The 27,098-nt window shown below is 38.3% G+C and overlaps 1 protein-coding gene across 1 annotated transcript in view; it reads right to left on the bottom strand.

The window, feature by feature from the left end:
• RSU1 (Ras suppressor protein 1) overlaps nt 1-27,098 on the bottom strand; it is a 103,284-nt gene that overhangs the window by 43,567 nt on the left and 32,619 nt on the right. Inside the window, exon 8 of the mRNA XM_066316799.1 lies at nt 18,295-18,427. Within this exon, the coding sequence (XP_066172896.1) occupies nt 18,295-18,427 (133 nt within the window). The remainder of the gene's footprint in view (nt 1-18,294; nt 18,428-27,098) is intronic.

The following is a 27,098-nucleotide window of genomic DNA, read 5'->3' as shown; positions in this document are numbered from 1 at the left end:
AATCTTGAGTGTATTTCAGCAAGATATGAAATAATAACACCTAAAAAGGGACTGTTCCTTTATTCAACACCAAGACATTTATCAAATGCAAAGTGTTCATCACAAGGTTTACACCAAATTTCATTAGATTCTAACTGCTTTTGACAACAAGTGAAAAAAATCTGCATCATGATGCAAATGGCAGCACAGTAACCTGTTTCTAAAGTATTCACAAATCAAGAGATTTCACTTACAGCATCAGACACCTCTGGCTTCATACAAGACCAAACCAACTTACAACTATTCTACACTGCTAATGTGGAAATGTTTTAAGCCGCATTTCTTTCTGAAAGCTTGATATATACACAGTATGTACCACCCTAGGTTCCCTTTTGCATACTGCTACAGAAAGACTTTTTCATTTGAATTCTATTGGAAATAAAGATGTCTGGCCTTGTGTACACAAATTAGCTAATGATTATAGACCAGCCACCAGACAAGGTAACTGTGACTATCTTACAATCACTCCAACTGCACACCATATTGATAGAAAGCCTCCCTGTTCTGCTTTTTTTATTTCAGCAAAAGCCTTGTTGCCCTGACAAGCTTGGGGGAGGTGTAAGACACTACATACTCCATAGGTACATAATTGATTTTTGTAACTTTGCTAGGATATCTGTGGGTAAGCAGTAAAAATGCATTATAAACATGTTTCACCACCATATGGTATTTTTAAAAGAACCAATTTATAGTTGTAAGCTGGAGAATGGATAAGCCCCATAGAATTTAATTAAATGCATAGGCCTAATTTTTCAAGGTACATCCCTTTTTCATGTAAATAAAACATTTTTTAAGAAAAAATGGCAAACAATTATATATAGAAAATATATACTGCTACTAAACCTTTTGGAAGTATTCTTAAATGTAAATTGAAAATACGTGTTTTTAAGAGATGCTGATAGGGGTTTTGGAAAATGCCCCGTGGATCATTCTAAGATTTAGCAAAAATTCCAATATAATGCCACGATAAAATGGGTAAGAAAATGTATTGAAGCAAGATGTAAGAATAGAGCAGTTCATCTAGACTGCAACCAGTTATGAATAATTTTAATAAATATGCAAAGACTACATTCTGCACATCAAACAGCTAGTCAGTTGTAAACCTACAATACATTTTTAGGGTATAGTATGTGTGTATCTAGAATTACATAATTAATGATGATCCTCATGAATACAGTAATTTGGATTCTGCAGTATCTACATTTTGCATCAGTTTATCCCATGATTCATTTTGATAATCTCAGCTATTTTACCTATGAATATTATTTTTTATTTTTATTACAAATTTATTTTTAACACAATTTTTTAAAAATTTCATGTCAACAGACTTCTGCACTTCAGTGCCCATTTTTCTACATCTATCCTTCTCTTGGTAAAGAATGAACTGGAACTGAGTTAATGGATGCATTTACTCAACAACAGGTAATTTCAGCACTAAACCAAATATATACAGGAAAGTAGGAGAATATTTATGGACAACTGAGTGTGTAGAGACATATATACCATGAACATATCAACCTTTCAGAAGTCTACCTCTGTCCTCTTATCAGAAACACAGGAGGTGTTTCACGTCATCTTAATCCAGACTCCTTACTTTTCCCATACGTATCCTCTTCATGATCATGTGTATTCCCATGCCAATGTAAAAATGTTTAAGTCAAAGCAGCCTTCCTGATCCTCAGCTCCACTGTCTGTTAAACATATGGAGAGGAAGATTTGGTGTGAAATACTTCCTAGCATTATCTAATATCACAAATCAATCCTTTACAGGGAAATAAGAATTACTAATGTTCACCCTTGATATGAGGGTCTCATTTTCTTACACATAAATGCTAATGGCTTCTTCAGTCAGGAAATAATGAAAACGATTCACACCACTTACTTTGTGAACACAGGAAATTCTGACTCTAGCAAACCAAGTTTCAGCGTATTAAAACTAAACATTAAGCTTAATAAAGGAATGAAACTAAGTTGATGAATAATTGTACAGATTAATGGATACAGGAGTTGCCAAGCAAAGGGAATACAAAGTTTCAATTACCATTCTTAACACCATAAGCCACAGATTACCTGGCATTTATATGCTGATAAGCAAATATTACTGAAAAACTAGTAATCAAGTACTGCAATACTTAAAAAGAAGCAACCATCAGTACAGCCATAACTCAGTGGGAATCCAAACAGAACACCAATGTGTAAAAGGCCATTGTTTATCTTTGCAAACCAAAGTGTAAAAATATTTATGATTGCTCAAGTCACTATCGCTAGTCTAGATGCATCTGTGGGTTTCAGGTTGGTTGACAAGAACCTTTAGCTGTAAACCCTCCTCCATAAAACAATGTGGGATGTACAGGTTATTGCAATGCTTAAATATGTATTTGTCCTATCCAAAGCTATGAATCTATGCAGTGAATCACTTGGAATTGATACACCATTAGCAGCCAGATGTGGACCACAGGCACACCTGAACCCTAGGGCAATCTAGTTGGTAGCATCTCATCATGTGAACAGGACTGTACTTAAGAGGAAAGCAGGAAAAAAATAAACTCATCTAGAAGAGAATAAAAACTCATATAGCATGCATCTACAAAACAGTCTCAAAACTGAAGCAAAAAGTAAACAAATTAATCAAAACCTAAATTGTAAAATGCCAGACTGAATTTGCAAAAATTTCACCTGTAGAAAGAAACTATTTTGTTTCAATTCTCACAGTGAAACGCAAATTAAAGTCAACCAAGCAACCAACAAAAAGGAGTCAATATTATTAATTAAAAAACAAAATCAAAAAAAGCAAAATGGCTCAGTGAGGAAATTTGTAGGCAATATAGCATAATTTGATGTACCAGTGTGTAAAACTGTTTTTGAACCACCTCTCCTAGTTACAGCAAAAGTATCATACCAGAGGCCACCTCATATGCATCAGGTCAGGTAGAGCAAGTATCCACATACACCAAACAGAACTCACCCTCAAGAGTTTTCAATAAAAATGCAAGGTACAAGAGGCAACCTCCTGAAAATAAAATCATCATCTGTCCCTCAAGTTCTCCACACCAGTGATTAGAGCAGCTCTCGACTCTTTCCATCAGTGGTAAGTCCTATGGAAGGGGCTGTGGGACCTTGGACCTAAACTCTGCTTGACCTCTGGGTGCTGAAGAGTAGATCTTTATGCCTTTGTCCTGTCTAATGCACTCAAGAAAATCCTGGTGAAGTCATGCAAAACAAAGCCCTGGCTAGGCAGATTTTCATATGGGAATGAAGTGAGTCGAGTTCCCACTGAAGGGAACAAACAGAACTGTGTGCTCCAATGCTGGTCTGCCCCTGACTGGGGCTGATTTCTCACCAGCCATCTGACCTGCCAATTCTCCACTGCAAAATCCACATATGCCTTTGTTTACTGGTACTAGTTTTGGGAGGTTATGGCCCTAAGGTGAAGACAGCGTGTTTTGCGATCTTTGAAAATTACTAAAGCTACACAGGAGATCTGTGACAGATATGGAACTGGGTTCTATCTTACACTTTATCAGCTTCTGGATACCTCTCCAATTTATAGAAGGAGATTTATAGAAAGGTATTTGAACTCAAATGCCCACTTCACTAATCATCCAGCGGTTGCTTCCAAATTTACTCTAGCAGTACTCTGAATTACTTAAGTATTTCAAGCAAGCCTCCTTAGCCACTGTCCAAATCACAGTCCTTAACCCACAGAATTTAACAGTTCTTATAACTGTAATTTTATATATTCTACCAAAAAGCTGTCCCAAACATGGACCAGTGTAAACCTCAGTCTGCCTTAAAATCAAGACCAGAGAAGGTTAGTCCTTTCTACTCTGAATGCAAATACTACTGAGTAGCAGCCACATAAAAAGTATGCAGAGATGGTTAGTTATTTTGGCATGTTAATGACAAATACAACAGCTTAGGAATTTCATGTCTCGTTATAGATTTGTCCCAAGAATAAGAAGAAAATAAAAATCTACTCTTCAAGAAAGATTCACAGGTCAAACTCTAACTAGGCCACCAAATAAAGCTAAGGAAAATGTGCAGCTGCAGTCAGATTTTAGCATTGACTACTGCATGTTTTCAGTATGTTTTAAAAGCATCACACCTTTAAAGCTGTATCTAGAAGTAAGAGAACTGTATCTAGTTCCCTTACACCTTACATCCACACCAAAGTGAACAACTCACAGCAACCATTTTCAGTCATAACTCACTTAAACTGGAATCAGACCAGAGAGGCAAACAATAGAGGCTACAAGACAGTATCATTCCTATAAGCAGCTCATCCCACAGGCAGCCTTATTTTCAGTCACACTTAAGAGCACAAACACAGACAAACATAATGCTGAAGTTAAATATGTTTCTCCTGGAAAAGCATGCATTGACTGGAATAGGGAACAGTAGGGTATCTTTTGTATTGTCACAGTTCTGCATCACTTGGTAGCAACCCAGAAACATCCTTTCTGGTTATTAACAGAGAATGAATTGAATCTCCCTTAAATTATTTTTTATTACACAAAACATACGAAAGCTACCTACAAGAATTCCATTAATGAGACTTGTATATTTTCAGCATCACCAGATTCACGTGAAACACAGACTGTCAAAACCTTCTTCCTCTCCTATTTTCAGAACACAAGAAAATTCCAGACTTCTGATTAGCTTACTGATGCTACGTGGGGTTAATTTCTTAGTTCTTAAAAGCATTTGTTTTCTCTTCATAGGAGGTTTGCCTCACTGGTGCATGAAGCAGACTCAGGTTCTCCTCCTCGTGCCTTTGGACACATGGCTGTGAGGGGCTGATGTAACCAGCTCCTGGAGCTTAAACCTGCTTCAGCTGGGCCACCTCTGTGTGGCTGCACCACTGCTCTCTGGGCTACTGCTGTTAGGCACTGAGTTCAAGGAGACAATTCACACTAAAACTACCAAAAAAAGATTCTCGCTGTATCAGCCCCTGAACACTCTTGCTGCATGGTCACATGAGAGGCAGTATCAGAGCCAGGGCACATAGAAACCTGGCATCAGCAACAGTGGTGCCCAAGGGCCCAGCCCTTCCCCTCTGGGCCTCAAGAGCATGGCTTAGTTATTCACAGAATTGTCTTGGTCCTTGAGGTGTTCACTGGACTATAGGGACAACCCAAAGTGACTCCTTCTACTTGTGACTGCTTGACTCACATACAACATGTGTGTGTATGTATATATATATATATATATATATATATATATATATATATATATACATAAAACTATGTAATTCTTACATGTATATAAGAAGAAGAAAAATCCTGCACTAAAGGTAGCAATTGTGTCATGGTCATGAGGATTTTAATGAAAATGCAAGCAGAACCTCTGACTAGCAGTAAATGCAATACACAAGTGTCAAAAGCACGTAGTCTTGAATGATCTTTTACATGCCACTTTGTTCACTATATTAAGATGCTAGTTGTTTCTTTGATTTATCTGATAATAAATTTTTTATGACTAGTGAGTCTCATAAAAATTGCTCTGGTGCTGACTACTTTGATTAATAAGACCAAAGAATCGAAACTGTCAGAAATTCATGGGCAAGAGTAAATTACTGCCAAATATAGATTTGATATTCCATAAAATATAGACAAAAAAAGGTTGATTTGGTAATTTTATCTTGCATCAATTTGCTTGATATAATTTATATTCTGGATCATCACTGTCATTCTTAGCGTACCTTTCCCTTTTTTTAAAGTCAACAATAGTGTAAATCTGAATTTTGGAGAAATGCACAGGAGACAGAACATCCCAATACTCAAAGCTCACATTTGGAATTTAGCTTGGAAATTATATCCAGTTGAAAGGTGACTAGAACCCATGTTCTAAGAGTTGCAGCTTTTTAAAGCAGAATCCCTTTTACATTAAGAATCAAAACTGATACATATATATTCATGCCTAAATCCTATTCTAAAACTGTGATCTTTCTTCTTTATAGGTAGCAGGTAGTTGCAGCACAGCTTTAAAGAGTTCTGGATCCCGCTCTCTTACCTTAGACAATTCCTAAAACATTTAATGTGCAGAAAGTACCACAAAATTGGATGCTGAAGCAGGTCAGAGGTAGCAATCTGGGTACACGTGAATATAGATCAAGCACAAACTCTTCCTGCCAAAAGGAACCATACTTACAGCACTGGATATTTGATTTGCTCCATTTACTTCTGCATATATTTACCATCCTGTGACAGCAATTTGGTGCAAGATGTATCTTTGTAGGATTGAAAACGTACCTGATCAAAAATTTCTATAAGTAATCAAAAGGATTTAGGGAATCACTGTTCCACATTCAGTGAAACAAATGCTACTGTTTACATTCAGCACTGGAGCCAGCTTCTTAACATATATGGCAAAACTATGAAAACGGCTAATATTCCTGCATTCATAATTATTACTTTTGTGAAGCTGGAGCAAATGAAATGGTCAGTATACTATGTAACTCTATTTAGCATTTATGCTCCTGTGCACTTCACTTCAGACTACAATTTCTTTTTCCAATCAAGTATAATAAAGAAGAAAAATTACAGGGTATTTTTTTCCTGGCACATTTGATACTGAGTTTCAGTATATCAGATTTTTAGGGTTCAATAATTAAAATGGTTGGTTACAGAATAGAAGAAAAAAAAAAAAAGGCATTGCAAAACTGTAATCAAAAGGTATTGCCTACACAGGATCTAAATTTGACTATCACCAGCTTTAACAGTTCGGCATTTCTTGTTTGTTCAGAGGAAAGCATTGAAATGCAGGACTGAGAAATCCTGTGTCATATATAGTGGAAGTTCTTGCTTTTCAGCTTATACTTTTCAAGAAGGTGTTAATTTTGATGACAAGAATTTAAAGTAAAATCTGATCCTAACCATTTTCAACACTCTGTTATAGGTGTAAGGGGCTGTAAAAGGGCATAAAAATGGGATGACAATGACACCTGCTAAAACAAAATAATGGCTTTTAAAAAATTTATCAGAGCTTGTATTACAAGTGGCTACAGCAAATTACACTAGAATAATTCCAACCTCAGCCTTTCACTGGATAAATGGTTGACAAAGACAATCATAAAATTAGGGATGTCTCCACATCTAGCTGATAGCCCTCACCAGAAGGGTAAAAATATTGCCAAAGATCACACAAAACCCTGAAATAATGTGAAACTGAAGGAAGAAACTGGAGTTCAATAAAAACCAGCATGCAATAAAACAGATATGACTGCATAGAGAATAGAAATTACAGACAGATCTGCTTGATTATAAAAGCGCCACTTTTTAATTTATTTCTCAAATAAAAACAGCAAATGTGTGCAGTAACTCTTCTTGTTTGGTTATAAAGAACCTATCTGAAGAAGAAAACAAGAAAGAAAATCAACTGAATTTTGAAGAGTACAAAGGGTTAAGAGACCACTACCTACTGTTAGTTGCACCACTTTACCAGAAACCCCTTATTACTAGAAAAGTGATGTTTTCCACATTAGTCCTCTACCAGTATTATTCTGTCTGCTACTTTGAATCTATTCTTCATCCTCTTGCCATCTCAAGGATCTTCTTTAAAATGCTCTATTCCGTTTTTGCCTACCATGAAGTCCAAATTCTGTTCCGTGCAATATCCTCTCCAACAGACAAAAATCCCCAAGCCAAACCACCCAAAACGAAACAACAAAAAACCCCAAACAAAAACCCAAACAAAACCCTAACAAACAAAAAAGCAAGCAAACAAACAAACCCAAACCCCAAACAAGATTAGGCGAGTTACCCTCAGAGAGTATCAGCTGAATTTCTGAACTGCATGTCTTGCGGACACAATGCCTTTGGGTAGCAACAACACCCCCCAGAAATGTTGAGAAAACCCCTTTTTGGTTGAGCTGATGGACTCACCATGCCCACCGCAGTCAGAGCAGCAGGACACACTACTGGCTACAAGGCAGTTCTGGTAAAGTCTAAAATCAGGCAATAGATCATCACCTTTGGATATGACATAGAATGTCTTAAAATCCATCATGGATCATACAATAACCTTCACAGTGAGATTTTGCTCTAAAATAGGTTTTCCCAGAAAGTATCCTGAGGCAACTGGAGGACAATAAAAGAAAAATTAATATGTTACTTTCTCTGGAAGCTTGCCCAACTAAGTTGTACCTTGCTTTCCTTTCCTTATCTGCTGGACTTCTGATCTCAAATAATTGAGGTGTCTGTATTTAAACATATTTTTAACATCCCTTTAAAACTACTGACACCAGAATGAATTTGGCATCAACCCCAGTGGATGCCAGATTAGTGACTATGAGAATAAGAATTCACAACTTATCACATCAGCTGGGCCTGCTGTTGAATTCAGTCAAACCTTTCAGATGTTGCACTGAACTGTGAGCTGACAGTGCACTTTGGTTATATTATGTCTCTTGAAATGTGCTGACTGCATTCTGCAAAGATGTATTCACTTGTTTCTACCTCCTCCTGTAATCCTAACCACACCATGTGGTATATCTTGCATATCTTATCCACAGATATGTAAGTCTTCTTTGAGCTGCTTTAAAATACACTGTGTATAGGCACAGTTCATTAAATGACCCAGGACAGCCTGCATGTTCACTGGTATCTATCATCAACTTCCAGGTCATCAAAAGCAACTGTGTATTTGCTTCCAAATACCTGAGGAGAATATTTAATGACTCCAGGTCAGATCTCTGTGGAGCTCACCAGAAACACTCTCTTTGGTAATTGTCTCCCAAGACCTATCAGGGAGCTGATAATTCTTCTTAGTGTTTTATTGAAATTATGCAGTGTTCATTTTCTAATGACAATGTTGTATAGCTGTACAAGCTAAATGCCTCACAAAATTCTCTGGTTAAAGAGTTGTCTTGACCAGCCAAATATAAAATATTTATAATATTTATAATATTTCTTTAGGAAAAAGTTCTCAAAATCATAGTCATACTTTAAAGCATATTAATAGCATTCATATTACACTAACTTTAATATTATCACTAGTAGAATCCCATGTCTCTTTCTCACTATTTAACGCAAAACTAATCTCAGACTAAACTAGTTCATAATAACCCAATTTGGTCTATTCACCTTCCCTGATGCTGGAAAGATACTAGTACTTCTGTCACTTTTTGGGTCTTTTGCTGATACAGTAATTTAATTAAGAAAGAACTTTGGTGAGCCCAGACTCTGTCAGTCAAGTCTTCTAAACCGTGTGGGTGCATGCCCAGAGTCTTGGATGTTTAAACCCATTTCTCACAACAAAATGTTGGTCAGGCTTCCCCTTGAGGGACTGAGAAATAACTCATCTTCCCTAAATTATCACCCAGCTTGCACTGAACAGAAGCATAACAAAACATGACTTTCCTTCCCTCGTCATTATTAATAATCTATCATAGTTCAGAAAAGGCCTGTTTGGTTTCCAAGATTTATCATAATCAGATAGTTATAAGCAGTCTCTTCCATGGCTAAGAGCCTAACAAGATAGATTGTACTTTGGACTGTCCCTCTTTCCCACTGCTGAAACTTGTTTCCATCTTCTCTATCATTCTTCCCGCTCAAGATGCCACTTACCTGCAGCTGCACATCTCACTCTTTGCTCGCCTGCTTAGACCCCAAGGCTCTGAGGAGATCTAAAAACCTGTTCTCTAGGCCAGGTCCTTGATCCTGCTGCATAACAGTTTCTTTTGTACACCTCTACTTATTAGTCACTTTGGATTTATCATAATTACCACTGATTTTTAACTCAGCTAGCGATCTTGCTTTGCCCTATAGTTTGATGCAACTTTGTCTTGTTTCCCCTACTCAAGTCATGTATCCTACTACAATTTCCCTAGCTTTGGTTTCAACAGTTCCTCAGCTTCTGCATTTAACTCACTTCATTCCAATTTCACTTGTAACACAACCCCAGACATCTGCCCCAGTGACATAAACCCTGGGTTATCATCCTTGACATGGTAAATGAATTACTGCATAATATTCTAAACATTATATAAAGTCCATAACAAAGGGAACAGTAGTATCAGTAGTTACACCAATATTTATATGTGCAGTATCTATATCTGTCAGATACATCAGTGATAGCTTTGGTTTTATTACATATCCATCTTAGCAATATATAAACAAAAATATACAAGCATTGTGTTTTTATTGTTCATCTTTTGACATGGGTTCCAGTTAGCTCTTCCTTAGGGAAGAGTTACAGATTTGCATGTAAATGTTGTCTAAGGATGTCAGGACTCTGAGTCATCTATTTTCTCTGTTGGAAATAATGTACTAATATATTTATCAATTTTTAAAATACAGCCAATAAATACAACATGTGGTTGGAATACAAATCAGCATTTTCATATAAAATATACAGTACCATGTCTTCAATACAACAGAACCAACATAAATGACATTTTTGTATTTTCCCACATCAGGCTGATAATAGATTTTTACTGGTAAATTTGAATTTTTTTACTGGTACGTGATCAAAATCTATGAATCAGGACTATTAACACTTGTTTATTTCTCAGCTGTGAGGGATCTTGCTCCTTGCCATCCTCTGAGAGAAGCTTAATTTGTTATGAGTACATCTTCACAGGAGATGTGGCATCTCAGAGCCTCCCACCTAATGCAGATCACTGAGGTCATCCATTTTCCACTACCTTTACCCAGTCTTTGAAACCAGGCTAAAATAAATGAGGTCACAGCTACCACAGGCACAGATGTTACATCCATGTCAGGGGTCAAATGATAAAGATGCCAGGTTAAAAAGGACTGAAATATTTAAGTGAGCTCCAGAAAAAGAATGCTGGACACACAACACCACCTTATTTCTTGTAAAGGCCCAGGACAATCACAGAGTGCAAATGAGAAGGTAAAAGAAGTACTCACTAATGGTGTATGCTATGAGTGTATGAACATGAGCAATCCTTCTAGCAACAGTGAGAATACTGGTTCTAGAAGTATTTGCAGAGTGACATCTAAGAAGAAACTAATGCATGAAGCTTCCTATCCCATTGTCTTGGTTTTGTCTGAGGTATAGTTAATTTTCTCCCTAGTACCTGGTACAGTGCAGTGTTTTGGATGTTGATAACACACCGATGTTTTGGTTGTTGCTGAGTAGTGGTTGCACTGAGCCAAGGACTTTTCAGTGTCTCATGCTCTGAAAGTGAGGAGCTGCACAGGAATCTGAGGAAGAGGGGAGAACAAATCTGGGACACCTGACCAAACTGGCCAAAAGGATATTACACATGAACATCATGTCCAGTGTAGAAACTGGGAGGAATTGGCCAGGAGGGACTCATTGCTGCTCAGGGATGGGCTTGGCCTTGGTCAGTGAGTAGTGAGCAGTCATATTGTACAACATCTGTTGGGGTTTATTCGACTCTTTTTTTCATTACTATTATTATTATTATGTTTTAGTATCAGTAGTATTATTATATGTACTTTGCTTCAATTACTGAATTGCTCTTAACTCAAGTTTTTTCATTTCCTGATTCTCCTCTCCATCCCATGGGTGTAGGGGAAGAAGTGAACAGCTGTGTGCCTCTAAATTCCTGTCTGAGGTTAAACCACTACATCCACAAACTACCAAAGAATACTAGAGACAAAAGCAAAGAAAAATAAAGAAGGTAAATGGCATTTATTGTGGCCTGTCTTTTTTAGCAAAGCAGGACAGACTCACACTACCAAGTCTTTCAAATCTTTACTGACTTCTGCAGATCATACAAACAGCTAAGGTGTCTGACTGAGCTTTGCTGAATCACATCTACAGATGTTTCAAACAACTGGTCTGTGCTCTTCTATATGATCTTTATTCCTCCAAAAAGTACAGAATAGTAACCATTCGAAATTACATCTGAAATCAACTGTACCAAATTTGTACTCAGTTCTTTTTGGTACCATCACAAGATTAGACAATGAATGGGTAATTTAATTTTACTTAGAGATAGCCAAAGAAGAGCATTCTCTCTAGATATCTCTACGGCCTAAGTGCAAAAAAAAAAAAAAGTTAGTAAGATTTTCATAATCCCAAATGCTTTTTTCCTAATGAATATATAACTTATATAATAACAATTTTTAGGTTATGAAAAATTTTTAGCAATTATAAACTACTGCACAAAACTGCCATACATGTTTATTTAAACAGGTTATTAAGTGGAGGGATATGCATAATTATTCTTCTTCATATTAACATAAAATAGAGCCTTGACTCCTTTAATGTCAGTGGAACTGTGCCATTACCTTAATATATATGAGGGTGTCATCGGAATTTTTCACTCAAATATCAGGACATGTGAAAGCAACGTCTGCCTACATCACATACACCCTGTCCTCTGCCACAAGTAATCATGTCATGTACTCCTGACCAACTGATCAGTGCTCACTGAAACAAGACTTTGGCCTTCATTTCTTCTGTTGGAAGACTCTTTCTATCAGAGGGTTATTTATTATCTTGCTCCCTTAATAGAGACTTTCCTTCTCCTATACACCTGACCAGCTTATATTTGTTCCTATGTCCACCATTTTTTTATGCCTTAAATGAAGTTTCTTCCTTTCCCTCCAATGACAGCCATGACCTCTGTTATTAGGTTTGACTTTGCTAAATAAATCAAATATCTTTTAAATTTCCTCCTCTTTCTTCATTCATTTCACTATCCTATTATATTTTCACGCTTTGCCTGTTCCTGCCTGAATTCATCTTTCATGAAGATAATGACCACAACTGCGAAATATTTTCTTTTCTGTACTGGAAAATTTCCACTCTTTTAGCCAAGCTCTGGGGATTGTGTTTATCTTTCCCTCCCTCTCACTCCAGCATATCACACCGGTGGCTCGCCTGCAAGTAATACACCCAAGCTTTCCTCTTTGTTTGCTAATTCTTACTGTGTGGTATGCTGATTCTTTTCTATGCTGCTAGCTTTGCACCATCAGCAAACACAATTTAAATACTTCTGTGCTAGCATAAAAAAATCGGATTCTTGGAGGTCCTAGACTGTGCTGCACAAGCAACACCATTTCAGGACTATTTCCCTTCATATCAGTTCAACCGAATGATGCCTCCATATGAACTGCTGGCAATTCCGTTTCACAATGTGCTTCCCAAGAACCAACATATGGATTTTTTACTTGTTTGACTTCTTTTCCACTCCTCAATAGGTAATTTTACTGATTATCATCTTTATATCATCTTTATCATCATCATTGGACAGTACCAACCACGCAGCTGGCTTAACTTAAACAGGCTTAACAACTATGGAATAAGATCACCAGTAATTTCAAGACACTACTGGTATTCTAGTGCACTACTCTGAGCATCTTGCCAGTCTCCTTAAGTTGTTAAAGATAAATCCTGAAATACTCTTCATGAACGTGACCCAGGAGAGGAATCTGTTCCTTCACAACCTGTATCAGTTGCCCTGGAAGCAGCTGCTGCATAATAGTGGGGTTGAGCACAACAACTCATTCCCAAGAAGCTGAGGAGATTGTCTCTACACAGCGGGCTCTGTCACAGCCAATGAAATGGGGTTTTCAATTACAATGCTTAGCAGAGACCAACCTGCCCAGGGAAACCTGTGTTCCAATGCTGCCAAGCGATATATGCTCAGCACTGCACTTGTCAAACCATTTCCTCCGCCAAGAGTTCATGTGTCAGTCTCGAAAAAGGCTTGCTCTTCTACTACCTTTCCTGATGGAAATGTGAAAAGTGCAACTTACTTCCTTTCACAAAACATCTTGTTGAGCCTCTTGACTTCAAATTGACTGCCTCGTGGGGAAAATCTGCTTTCTGGAGATTTAAAAATGGTGTAACTGTTCTATTGCAATTCTGCCTCACTGGAATATGGAGGTCAAACAGGGAAATGATCATTAGACGAAGTGTTAAAAGGGGATCGCTGGGTTTAAGGCCAGTTTAAAAATCCACTCAGGACCCAGCAATTTCTTTTGTTTTAGCTGGGATTACACTATCAAGGTTGATGTCTGTAATAGACTCTGCTGTGATAAAATCAAAATCACTGTTCTTTGTGTTACAAACATGCAAAGAACGAGCTCCACACAAAGATGGATCAAGAGCACATGAATAATTCTAGAAATGTACCCAAAGAGCAGCTTTCTGGACTAACTTTAAATGCCAGCAGCCAAACCCACCCACTGGTACCAATTGCACATCTCAGTTTTATCTCATCTTAACCAAATCACTAATTATCTTACATAAATCCTAAGGAACATCATAGAATTTTGTTCTTCATAGGAGCTTAATTCATTGTTTTCTTTCAAACATTTAAATCTGTCTGCACTTAAATAAGTACATTGTGACCACTAAATCACACAATACATCATCTCTTTGTCAGTATCCTAGACAGAGAAGATCCTCTGAGAATATGCTTACAACATAAAGGTCACTCTGAAAGTTGACTAAAGGCATGAATAAAAAATAAAACATTTAGTTAAGCCCTTTGAGGAGACAAGGTTGCCATTATCCTTCACTGTTTAAGCAAGTTCTTCAGCTGCTTTTCAACACTATAGTGACATCAGATGGAGAGTTTAATGGCAGCTCCTGAGTATATATAGAATCAAAGCCAATATTCAGCTTACTTAAGTTTCAGAAAGTTACACAGCAGTGAGAGATTAAGAATCATTATATACTTGGCAAACTGACCTATTTCCAAACGATGCTGTCACAAGATGATATGTGCAGTGGGTGTATTTTAGCCAACAAAAGCTAGCAAAGTGCCAAGAGCTGCTGAATTTCCTGTTAAGAATTAAGAGCCCCTCCACACACATTTTCCAGCACAATATATGGCCCATCTTTTTGTCAGCCCAAGTCTTCCTTGAAAAATTAGGGTTGAAAAGAATCACCAGGCACCATTTCTCATGAAAGGTAAGGAAATTAAAGGAAATGAAAGAAGCTACAAAGTAAGAGGAGCTGATCTGAGGGTCTCACTGGTTAATATGCTTCTGAAGTAAAGTGCAATTCCAGTTTTATACTTGGTGCGTGATTACCATGTAAAACAGGAGTGTGGAAATGTAAAAGTATGCAAGACAAATGACATTTTATCTTTAGACATAATCATCCCTCATGGGTGTCATCCCTACTTATCAATTAATCACTAGAGCATGAATATCCCAAGACAAGGCTAAAAATGGGATGTAATTTTTCACTAAATATGCTTGAAGCAGCCAGTGCATTTCACAAAGGAAAGAAGAGGTTTGTGATCTATTTGGTAGCTGGTTCCCAAAAGCAGCTCAGCCTCAGAGAATCTGAATGGAGATCCCTGACACTGACTGCAGCGATGGCCTGTACCAGTCATCAGCAGGAACCTCAAGGCTTATTTACATGACTGCAAGTGAGTGCATTGCCAGGACTTGCTGAGTGATTGCTTTCTGGCTAAATTAACAGCAACTAAGCAAATAAAGTTCTATCCATTGCAAACCCAAAATAAAATGTATTAGCATAACCCCCTTAGTGAAAATGTAACTTGGTGAGCCCCTGAAACTTGGCACTTGTGATTGTATGAGCCTACCCTCACTGTCTCAGGTAGTCTAGACAACATGAAACTTGTAAAAAAAGAAGTCAATATTTCCAGTCAGCTAGCAAAAGGGACAGAGGGGAACAAATGTTTGCATCTCAAGTTCAGAATTCATCTGTCATACAAATGCATAGCTCTGGTTTATGAGAGTCTATGTCTTCCAGAACCTGAAAGCAAACTTACTGGTCTGATGGTCAGCTGCTGATGTATGTTCTATCTTCTCAGTCTTGCAAGTGAGGTTAGCTAAGCAGCATCCTATCCAATCATCCATTTAACCGTACTGCTTTGCCTCACAGTAAAAGTTAAGATGTCTGGATCTACCAAGTGTTGAAAATTTTTTTTGGCAGAATGAGCAATAAAAGACAAAATCTCAAGAACTTAACTTTTTTTTATTTAGATACTAAGAGGGAAAAATTCTAAATTGACATATCAACCTTGTAATTTGCTAAATAGAAAATAAGACACACTACCTGTTCAGAGGCTCTGAAAGAAAAAGGCAGTTGAAGAAGCTGTAGAGTCATTAGCAGAAAAAGATCAAAATTCCACCATGAAAAAAGTTTTAATTTCTTCTGAGTGTACAGCTTATCTGCTTTTGTGCACAAAAATGCTACCAGACCTGTTACCTAGACAATGCCACTGCTTTTGAGTTTTAACTCCTAAAACCAAAAGCGAACAGAGGAACATCTTTAGGACATGGCATCCCAGTAATTCTCAATCACAATAGAAGAAATAGTAATTCTCAATCTAAATAGATGAAATAAAAAGAATAATTTTTTTCATTAGGAAAATCCATGAAATCTCTTTTTAGCAGGGGAAACAAAAAATCAAGACTCAAAAAAAGCTACTACGGGTTTTCTAACAAATTTACTGATACTTTAAATTAATGATTTAAATGCAAAATGGTCATATGCTGAAAATCTAAAATTGACACCTAATTATTAACATCTCCATGCATTTCATCACTAAACTTTGAAAATTATGACACATTAATGTAATAAGCTTCCAAGATCAAAGTAGAAACCATGAATGAGCCACAGAAAGATTATTTGATTTTGAATTTTCTCCCTGTTAACAACCAGAGTCTGATTCTGCTTACACTGTTAACTATCCAGGTTTCAGTTTTTTATTGTGGACAAAATCCAAATTGGCCCATTAGCCAATAAGACACTGCTGCACTTACAAAGAGTAAGACAACAGACATAATATGGCTAACTTAGAACAAAGAACAACAGCTGAGCTAACTAATGAATTACAAAACCTTCTCATCTATTTTGATTACACAATGATAGCTCCTAGAGCAGTTTAATATACTGCGTCACACATGTTTAATTTTTTTTCAAATTATAGGTACATCATAACAGCTTCCCTTCCCACCCCCTTCCCTACAACCAAATATGGGTCAAATTCTCAAAACTCCACTTCAATCCTTAAAATTTTACTGTCTTCCATGATGCCTAAAGTGGTCCCTGAGAGAAGTGCATGAGGGGCCCTAACCTACAGTGCTCAGCAAACAGAAATATAAAATTGACAGTATAAAACAAAATTACAAAACATTATCATGAAACCTAGATGCAGATACACAATGAACAGTGGGGAGGGATGCTCCAAGGAGACAGGGAGCTGTTCCCTACAGCATGTCTGTAGTACAGAGTACTACTGCAAGAAGGGTGTTGCAGCCTACTTAAATCTATGAATAAATCTGTCTTGAGAACACGAATTACAGCATAAATATCAGCATCCTTCTGAGACACGCAATTCTTGCAACCACTCTCCCATCTGTGATTCTTTTCATTTAAAATTCTGTAAATGAAGAACAATAGCCTACAAAAGCCATTGTGGGGTCATTTAGTTTCATATAGAAATTTGCATTTCAGTTACTTAATTGGAATCTCACAACTGTCACTTGTGAATACTCTTTTCTGGTAATTTTGTTCAGAGAGCAGCCGTATAAAAGACTGTCAGAAATGCTTCTGAATTATTAAAATACAGTTTTAAAATAAAGGCAAAATGCAAAAACTAACTTTCCAATCCAGGTTGTACTGTTGTTGTACTACCCACGGCTCCTAGGGAGACAGCATGAAGATTGTTGCTAGACATGGAAAAATAACTTCCCATCTAAAGAATAACATGGAGATCTTTACTTAAAACAAATATCACAATTAAGTGAATGATTAAAGACATTCTTTCCTAAACCAATGGTCAGCATTTGTACGTGGACTCTTGCAATAAAATGGAGAAGCCTAGCACAGATATTTACACTTTGAAGAAAGCACTAGTACATGTATTTGAATTACTATGGTGGTAGACCTTTGCAGATTAGTCCAGATCAAACCAGGTTTGAAGTCTGGATATCTCCCAAAACATAACAACCTGCATCCAAAAACATTAACAAGTATCTATTTCAATCTATAAAGCTGTACCAAACATACTGAAAATTAGTACTTCCGAATAGGATTGTAATGCTTGTTCTTTTACATCTCTCACGTTACATAACAACTCTTCGAAATAAACAAAAAATGCAGGACAGCATCAATCAGTCTTTGTGCTTTCCTAACTTGTCTACATGACAGTTACCTTCTTCTTGGCAAAATTCCTTACTATAAATGTACAGACTTGCATATTTGTCCTGAATACCAAGTTACTCCATGTATTATGAAAGACATGTGTAGCTGGCAACACTTTGCCCAACGCACTACAAGGAAAAAACCAAGTAACACAGCTACAATATATAATGCATTACTTACTATTTGTATGTTTCTGAACGAATGTATTCAAACACATGAGATACTCCCAGCTGGAACTGATCTGCAATAGGGGTAACCCAGGGATTGTTCTCTGCCTTGAAGACTTGTTTTTGACCAGTCAAATCCAAATTACCTGAAAGAGATTAAAACAAGGCATCATATGAAAAATATTTGAAACATGAAAGTTTTGGAAGAAATACTTTGCTGTGAATGTAAAAGAGTGCAACCATAATAAAAGCAAATATTTCAGTCTTATCAAAGAGGAATAGGAGGACATAGTAGTTCCCACCATGATGGATGCAGTTCCACCCTGCTTCAGTGCTGCTACACACTGCAAAGCAGGGTTGAACTCTGTCCACTTTTTATTAAATTAGTTTTAAGTGGGACTTGATAATGCACTTGTTCATTATCTCCACTGTGATCTGCAGAAGTGAAAGGAGAACTATCCTCTGGTAGAAGTCTGCTCTGCTGAAGCTTGGCATTGAAAGCACTCCCTCAATCCCTGCTCCAGGGGCTTTTTGCATTCCCAGTGTCCAGCATGTCGTCAGCACCAAGATCTTGCTGTGATCTGTGGTCAGAGTGACACACGCTCACAAAGGCAGACAGACAACTCCATTCTTGTAACATGGCAGTTTTACCTATTCTGTTGACAGATGATGTAAGAGATCTATCATGGGCTTGCTTAGGTTTTGTTCATTTTGTTAAAGTTTACCACCCAAGCCCAAAACCAGCACACGCTCCATTGAAACTCCTCATGACTATGGATACAAAGGGCTAAATTCCAGGACAGTCTAGCTGTTGCAATATTTTCTTGTGTTCTATAAATTAAAAAAAATCTGTGGCACATTTTCAGTTTGTTTTTGTGAATTCTACAACGAAGAGAGGCCTACCCTTCCCCCATAAATCAACAATAAATAAACCACAGTAAGATAAAATAATCTTGAACTATGAGGAACGAACAAAAAATATTTACAGCATTTTGAAGACTGACTGAGCCAAGCTTCTGGTGAAATCTGAAATCAACCTGACACCAACAGCTTTCCAAAATGAAGGGGGCTGTGCAAGTGCAGGCAGGCAAGGGGAGCTGCAAGCCCTGTGCTCACTGCTCACTTCGGCTACACACTGCACGACAGCTAATCCTTGGCGTATTCCTCTCTGTAAAAGGGGCTAACACAATTAAAGACAGGCCATTATACGGTGTGAAAAGATGCCAAGCATCTCATACCAGCCTATCACAGAGTCACCGTCACCTTAACAAGCTCATCTGCCAGCTGTCTGCGGCAGGCTGGTCGGAGCCCGCAGCAGCAGAGCGGCGCCCACAGCCGTCAGTCCGGCGGCAGCCGCCCGCCGCCGCACGCTCCAGTGCACCTCGTCTGCTTTATTAGGGGACTCGGCAGCCCTGTTCTAACAAGGATCAGGAAAAAGGATTAAGTACGGTGACAAAGAGGACCTAATAAGCTAGCGGGGAGTGTGTCTAATCTCTGCTGGCTGAATGCATAGGCTGGTGCTCTCGCCATTGAGATCTCACGCGGAAGCTGCTGGGGAAGGCGGCCAGAGCTGCGATTAGCCCATACCCTCTGACCAGGGCTGCTGGGAACATCATGTATCACTCAGGGGCCTGCTTTGCAATTGTAAATTGGATTTCCCATTTCATTACCTACAAAAAATCCTGTATGCTGCTCTCTGAAACTACTAACATTGCAAGCACTCTGTAGGTAGGGCATCAAGGTAAAATGATCAATCTGTGCTACTAATAAAACCAGTTAAATTTGGGGAGGCAAGCTTGGCCCCGACACAGGTAAAGTTCAGTGCTGAATAAGGAATAAGTCACACGTGCCCAAAATCTCAATATTTGGGATCTCAGCTGAATCCTCTTATCCCAAGCTGTGTCAGAAAATTACCATCCAGGGAAGGCTGCTGTATGTTTCCATGCCCACAGTACAGTGTTCCCACTGCCATTTCAAATACCACATGGCCCATTTCAACGTAATTAATTCTAATAATTACTACTCTACTACAGCCTAATGAATCTTACAGCAAAACCAAGACCTCTCAAGCAGAATAACCTGTAGGCCCCCATGCCAATGTAATAAATAGTTTTATTTTTCTCTGTCTTCTCTTTTTTCCCGAAACACACTGGAGGCAGGTAAAAATATTTCTTTTCACTTTCAAAGGTAAGCAGAGGCCCTAATTATCTAATTAGAGGAAACTGGGGTGCACAAAAATACAGCATCCGCACCAAAATCCAGCCCTCCCTGCCCAGGACGTCCTTCTGGGAGCCCTGCCAGCAGCAGCTGGCCTGGCAGCCCTTCCCACTGGCCACCTAGAGCTGGAGTGAGAGCCTAGGGATTTTAAGTGAAGAATTTAATCAAGTATGCTAGTGAGAAAAGGAACAACTTGTCTGTCCTCATAGCAAGCACCAGGTTCTCAAAGGTGAGTGAAGGAGGGCTGCCCTAGGACAGGACAGGAAGGACAGGGCAACCAGTGCTTTAAAAACCTCCCTGTGGGATACCAAAATTTCCATCTCAAAATGAAGGGCAGAAATAGGCAGAAAAATAAGCAGGATAAGAAGTTACAGGGAGAGTGCCTCACCTCACCAGACTTAAGAAATGGAGTCTAACCCTCCTGACACAAGACACAAAAAAGCCCCACAGTTAAAAATGAGACAGAAGGGAAACATGTCTCCTCCATCACCGTGGAGTGCTTGGGGCCAAATCCTGGTGTCCCTTCTGTGCTTACAGCTAAAAACTCCATGAATCAAGGGCATACCCACCTAATTCTACTCTAGCTGCAGGACATCCAGGAGTCCCAAGCATAAGGCCAAAGTCTCAGTAATATCTCAGGAATAGTATGTGCCGAACACACAGGAGCACTGCATGGACCCTTCTGCTGTAGTGCATAAGACAAATCCAGCAGCGTGGAAGAGATGATCCCACTTGCCTGAAGCTATGGCTGTGGCACCAGGCTCACCACAGGAGTGCCTAGCAACTCACACCTCACACGTGTCCCTGTCTCCCAAACCCAGAAGTCTCCTGGCCTAGGTGATTTCTTTATGGCAGCACCATGTTAGAAAATGCTGTTATTTCACCCCTGCAGCACTAGAGACAGGGAAAAAGCCATGGCAGATGCACCTTCAAGGATACTGTCTAACAGCAGCATCAGCAGAACACTGTCCCCAGGGCTTTTGGAAATTTATATACTGTTCGATCACATCAAATCCCTCAGATACTTTCAGTAAAGCAAAATACAGAATTACCTCTAGTAACACCCCAGCACTGAAGATTCAATCACAAAAGATTTTAGGATAGGAGACTGCATTGGTCATTGCTGTTCTGTTCTTTCGATGCACATCTACCTATTAAAAAATATTTATCATTTCTGTAGTTTGGCATAATTGTTTCACTAAAATTGTATTTCTTCATTATAGACTTAAAGTTCTTGCTATTTTCTCATTCTGAAAGAGATCAGCTCCACCAAAAGGCATCAGTCATATGCCTCTGGTAAGCAAGGAGGAACAGGCCACTTAAGGCTAGACAGCACAGTCCCCCTTTCCTAGGGCACAGAAGTGTTATTCAAATTATTTTTGAGTGCTGTTAAAATTATTCTAAAATTATTCTAAAATAAATCATCAAAACTATACAACCCAGAACCTAGCTTTAACATGCTTAAGGAACCTTCTAAGTCTAATGGGTACTTTTTTTACTCTATCCTGAGTAAATATAGATTTCCAAGTAGGAAGACTGCAAAGCAGACACTGCTGCTACCAGCATGCAGACATTGAAAAGAGAACAGAATCTGGAAAAGGGAAGACTAGAGATCTAACAGCTGACTGCTGCGGATGAGCTGCACAGAATGACCAAAAGCCTTCTAAGAAGAACCATCTGTGTGGTCTTAGAAGTGTCTGATCTTGGCATTTTTATTTTTTGTCTCAGCACTCATTGTATCTAAAGATGATCTTGAACCCTTAAGTTTGATTGGATCCCTGCGATTTAATTTCTTTGTTTACCCGACATCAAAACCAAATTACTCCTAATGCCAAAGTACTAAGCTGTGCAGACCCAAAAAATGTCTACTGCCCATATCTCTTGTTAGCTGCCACCTGGGAGCTACAGTAAATAGATCTACACCAAAACTCTTGAAAACTCAAGCGCAAAATCGAAGTGCACATATTTTTTATTTTGATGTCTTCTAACTTAGGTCATCAACAAAAAATACCATTTATCATTTCCTAAACTCAGAGCCTCCACAGCCATGGGTGGGCAGAAGGGCCACCTCATATGACAGTGGGCACACCTCATCCTGAGAGACATTTAAAGGATAAGAAGGCAGCTACACTTTCCAGTCTCCATGGATCTATCCTGCACTAGAGCTAAAACATGATCATTAATGTTTCTTGTTATTTTCCTGCAGTGCTGTTGAAATAAAAAGAGGTTTATGTGAACATTCATGTTTTGCTCAAATTCCTCCAAAGGTCAGAAAAGAGCTCATAACAGAAAATCAAATGCTGCCTCCCACAGTTGTGTTGGCAGAGGGTGTCAGAGCCAGTAATACTACGACCCATCACTTTGGCCAAGGGTGCCTTCAGACCTCCTAGGCTACTCCTGTCCATGAGACCTAGCCTGCAAGAACCCCTAACATATATAGCTACAAGCCCCTCATCCACTTGTGATGTATGATTATGCAAAGTGTGTAATACTTACCCAACAGACGTATATTGGAAGTATAGTAAGGTATGACTACTGTACATGGCATTACTTCAATACATACAAAAGGAAACAGAATAAGCACAAACCTGGCTTGTCCTTTTCACTTGACTGCCCCCCGGCAACACTTTAAATACTTTCAAAAATTAAAAGGTGAAATTAAGTAATTAAACAACTCTGACATTTGAGAACTGAACATTGGCATTCAGCATAAGAAACATGATCCTAGCTGTAAAATGCCAGATCAACGCCTCTTTGTAATGGTTTAAATTCATCCCCAGTGGAGCTTCATTAAAATCAATGGATATAATTTTTAGCCTGTATATTGTTGAGTTTCACATCTGTGTCCTGTTGATGCTCTGACTCACCTCCCAGTCTACACTCTGCTTCACTGACCTCAAGGAGAGTCCTCAGGCTGTAATACATCCCTTTTAGCAATTACTCTTAAGACTGCAATTCAAACATTCTTTCCCTTTACAACACAAAGGTCTTACTCTCTGTCATACATATAACAAGAGGAACAAAATTAGTTTTAGTAATTTATTTAGATATAAATACCTTTGAATCCTATTTTATTAAACGCTAAGTAAGGGATCAATCCACTGCACTAAATTTAAACTCAGGTTATATGTAAAAACATGTCTGTCCTGGCTTGTTTTAGATCTGCTTTACACTACAGAGCTTATGATTTTTATTACTTTTCTGGCATTTGCTTTGTCTCAATAGCGAGAGAGATTGTTTTAAGTGCAGGGGGTGGAAGAAATATAATGATTATTATGTCATTAAAAGGATACCAAAGCACTTAATTGTGAATGATGTCTTAATGTCTATGTAAAAAAAACAAAAATGTATACACATTCCTATGCCATGAGCTATTATCAAAGGCAATGATTTTTACCCCAGTCTTAAGCACATGTAAGGCAGTGCACCAGTAATTTATATCACTCCTATAAACAAGGAAGATCATCTCTGCTTTGAAGACATAGCACTTTTGAAGGATTAGTAACAGAAGACAGTAGATTTAAACAGTATTTATACAGGAGCAGTAAGACAACAAAGAGCAAAGTCTTCTTGTATCTAAGTACAGTGTGATTCAATCTCTTTGGAACTGCCAGAAATATTCACAGAAATATTCAGTATGATAAACAAATCTATACCTCCATAGCATATGTCAAAAATACAAGTTTGCTTACTGATGAGCTCCTATGCACTAGGAGAGAACAACTAAGTTTAGTAAATCTAAACCCAGACTGAAATGCTTCCAAAAGATCAATCCCAGCAACTTCTGCCCTCTCACCCCTACACCCTCACACTGAAGAAGGTCCAACAGTATCACTTCAAGTCACCAGCACTTCAGAGAACCCTGAAATAACATTTGTGGTGGTTCTACATAATATGGGAAAAGGTTCAAGTCTCAGATAATAAGGAATCAGATTTAGTACACACAAATAAATGAGATACTCCAGAGCATCCATCACACAGAAGCAGGCTGCAAGTCTTTCCCTGGCTCCTTTCCTAACAGATGGGAATGCCTGCAATCTCCCCTGTGAGTGTTAGACAGGAAGCCCCACGGTAAGAGAAGGCTGAGGGAGCAATTTGAAAGCCAAACACCGAAGCCAAAGTCCATCCTCAGTTTTACAATTACTTTCACGGAGTTGTAACAGGTTTTGCAACATCACATCTTATTCTTAGAACTTCTTAGAGGTACATGATGATTTCCAATAATGAGTTCAGAGATGAGACCCCAACTTCAGCATTGACCTGAATACATACAACAGTAGATCTGTGTCAGTTCAATAACTGAAGAGCTTCCAAACACACTTCAAACAGAAAAATATCTGGTCTGAAAAACATCAGGAGATGGAGACTGCCAGTAGCATCTTGTTCTACCAGTTCACCACTGTCAAAATACATTCTTTACCTCTGTGCTGAGCTAAGCTGACTTAGTTCTAATACACTGCTGCTCCCTCTGCCCATCTACAAGGGAGAAAATCCACCTGTGTTTTCTTCTCATGGAGCAAGGATCAGCAGCCAAGTCTTCCCTCACTCTTTACTTTGACAGGCTAAATTATACTGTGATTATACTATGATCCCATAGTAGCTACTCCATTTGCTTCAACTCTTAGTAAGAGGAACGTAGCTGAAATAAATCAAGTAAAAGCAGACCAACTAAATCTTCAATTCTTTACCCTTGATGTAAATGTGAAGCATTACAGGGCAAACTGGAATCAATTCAGCTACAGCTATTACAATTGTATGGAAGACAATTCTACCCTCTAGCATGTTTCATGGGAGAGAGTTTAAAACAAAGTAAATGTAGTCCTGAGATGTTTATACAAAATTCCAGCATCAAAGCAAAGGTCAGTCAGAATCTTTATACCAAAGTATAATGAAATTCTGACACTTCAGAATGTGTCAGGACTGAAGATAAACCCTGGGAAAGAGAAGAGGATGGATGAAATGCTGAACTACCACCTTAAACCACACTGCAGGTATTAAATACAGACAGATTATAGCCCTAACCTGGCTGGGCAAACTCCCATTTCCATATTCAGGTGACAGGAGGAGAAGTTAACTCTCTGGGAACAAGGGGAGAGCCCTGGAAACTTCTAACATCACAACACACAACAAACCAGACCTTACCACGACAACTTGTAAAAACAGTAAGTAATAATAACATTCACACATGAAAGCCATAAAACAGGAACTTATTCAATGCACCACACAAGGTACTCCTCACCTAAAAACACTCTGCTAATGTCTTGTACTGTCACATGACAAATCAAGCTGTTTCAAAAACTGAACTCCACCACATACAGCTCCCAGGTACCCAGGCAACCAGCCCAGCCAGTGCCATTGTCTCAGCAGCTGAGAGGAAAGGCAGGAGAAAGAGCATTTTAACAAAAATCCAAGAAATTACTTCAAAATGTATTTTTAAAATGTATTTTTAAAAATATATTCTAGAATCATTTATTTGCTACTTACACTTTGATTAAATTACTTTCTCCCAAATTCCTCATGTAAGAACAAGACTATTCACTAGAAGACCTATGAGTACTGCTAAGTTTCACTTGACTTCTTTCTTGGAAAGGTGACGTGCTGGAAATACCATTTCCTTCACAGCTCTGTGTAACAAATGTCCAGTGCTGACTGGGATCCCAAGGGGCAGACCAACAGTCACTGCTAAGTGCTCCCAGTGAAGAAATCCAAGAAACACACTACGCAGCAGATGGGCTTTGGAACAAAGGAAATTAACGTGATGTCAAAGTAGTTTAACATCAAAGACACTTTAATGGCACAGGAAGTATTACAGGCTTAGAGAATCAGCATCCCAATTTATTTTGGAATATATTGCACATTTTTTCCAGCATCAGAAACTCCCCTGAGATTCTCAATTACATGGGAATTCAACAGAGCATTCTCTCTTTGAAGGGTCCCTTATCAGACCAAAATCTAGTTAATTTTAAAAAATGACTTCAAAAAAGACTCACTGTATTGCTTTTGCCCTGCACCTTTGAAAGTTCCATTCAAACACAGGTTGCCAAGTGCTCAGAAGAGCGAAACCACTTTTAAGTACTATGAAATGCACAAAACGAACCAAATACAACAACAAATGCACCATTTGCTCAGATTGGCTCTAATTACAGTACTCTTACCTACTCTAGCTCTGACACAACAGATGAAGTATCTGCTGACAGAAACATCATTATTATGTTGATGGTACTTATAATCAGAGTACAGTCAACATGAGGAGAACCCACACATACACTGTAGTCATCTGAGAAGTGAATGCAAAACTTGCATATTTTAAAAACTAATGCAAGATCAAAGCTAAATCTTGGAAAGTTTGGCAAGAATTACAGCAGTGTCCATCAAGTACTTTGCATTCAGCCTGCCTTCTAACTACATTACAAGTGGTGGGATATAGGGTGTAGTGGTTTTGGATTTTTTCTTTATTTAACTTAAGGTTTAAATGAGAAACACAATTAGAATATGCACAGATTTTCAGATAAGTTTTTCCATATAAATAATCTCTCCATAACCTATTTTGTTACATTTTTATTGTTTCCTGACTGATAACTGCAACATCAGTAGACCCAG

Source organism: Sylvia atricapilla, chromosome 1, assembly GCF_009819655.1.
Source record: "Sylvia atricapilla isolate bSylAtr1 chromosome 1, bSylAtr1.pri, whole genome shotgun sequence".
Lineage (NCBI taxonomy): Eukaryota > Metazoa > Chordata > Aves > Passeriformes > Sylviidae > Sylvia > Sylvia atricapilla.
Note: the sequence above shows the minus strand (reverse complement) of the source record. Positions and strands in the feature narration are given on the sequence as shown.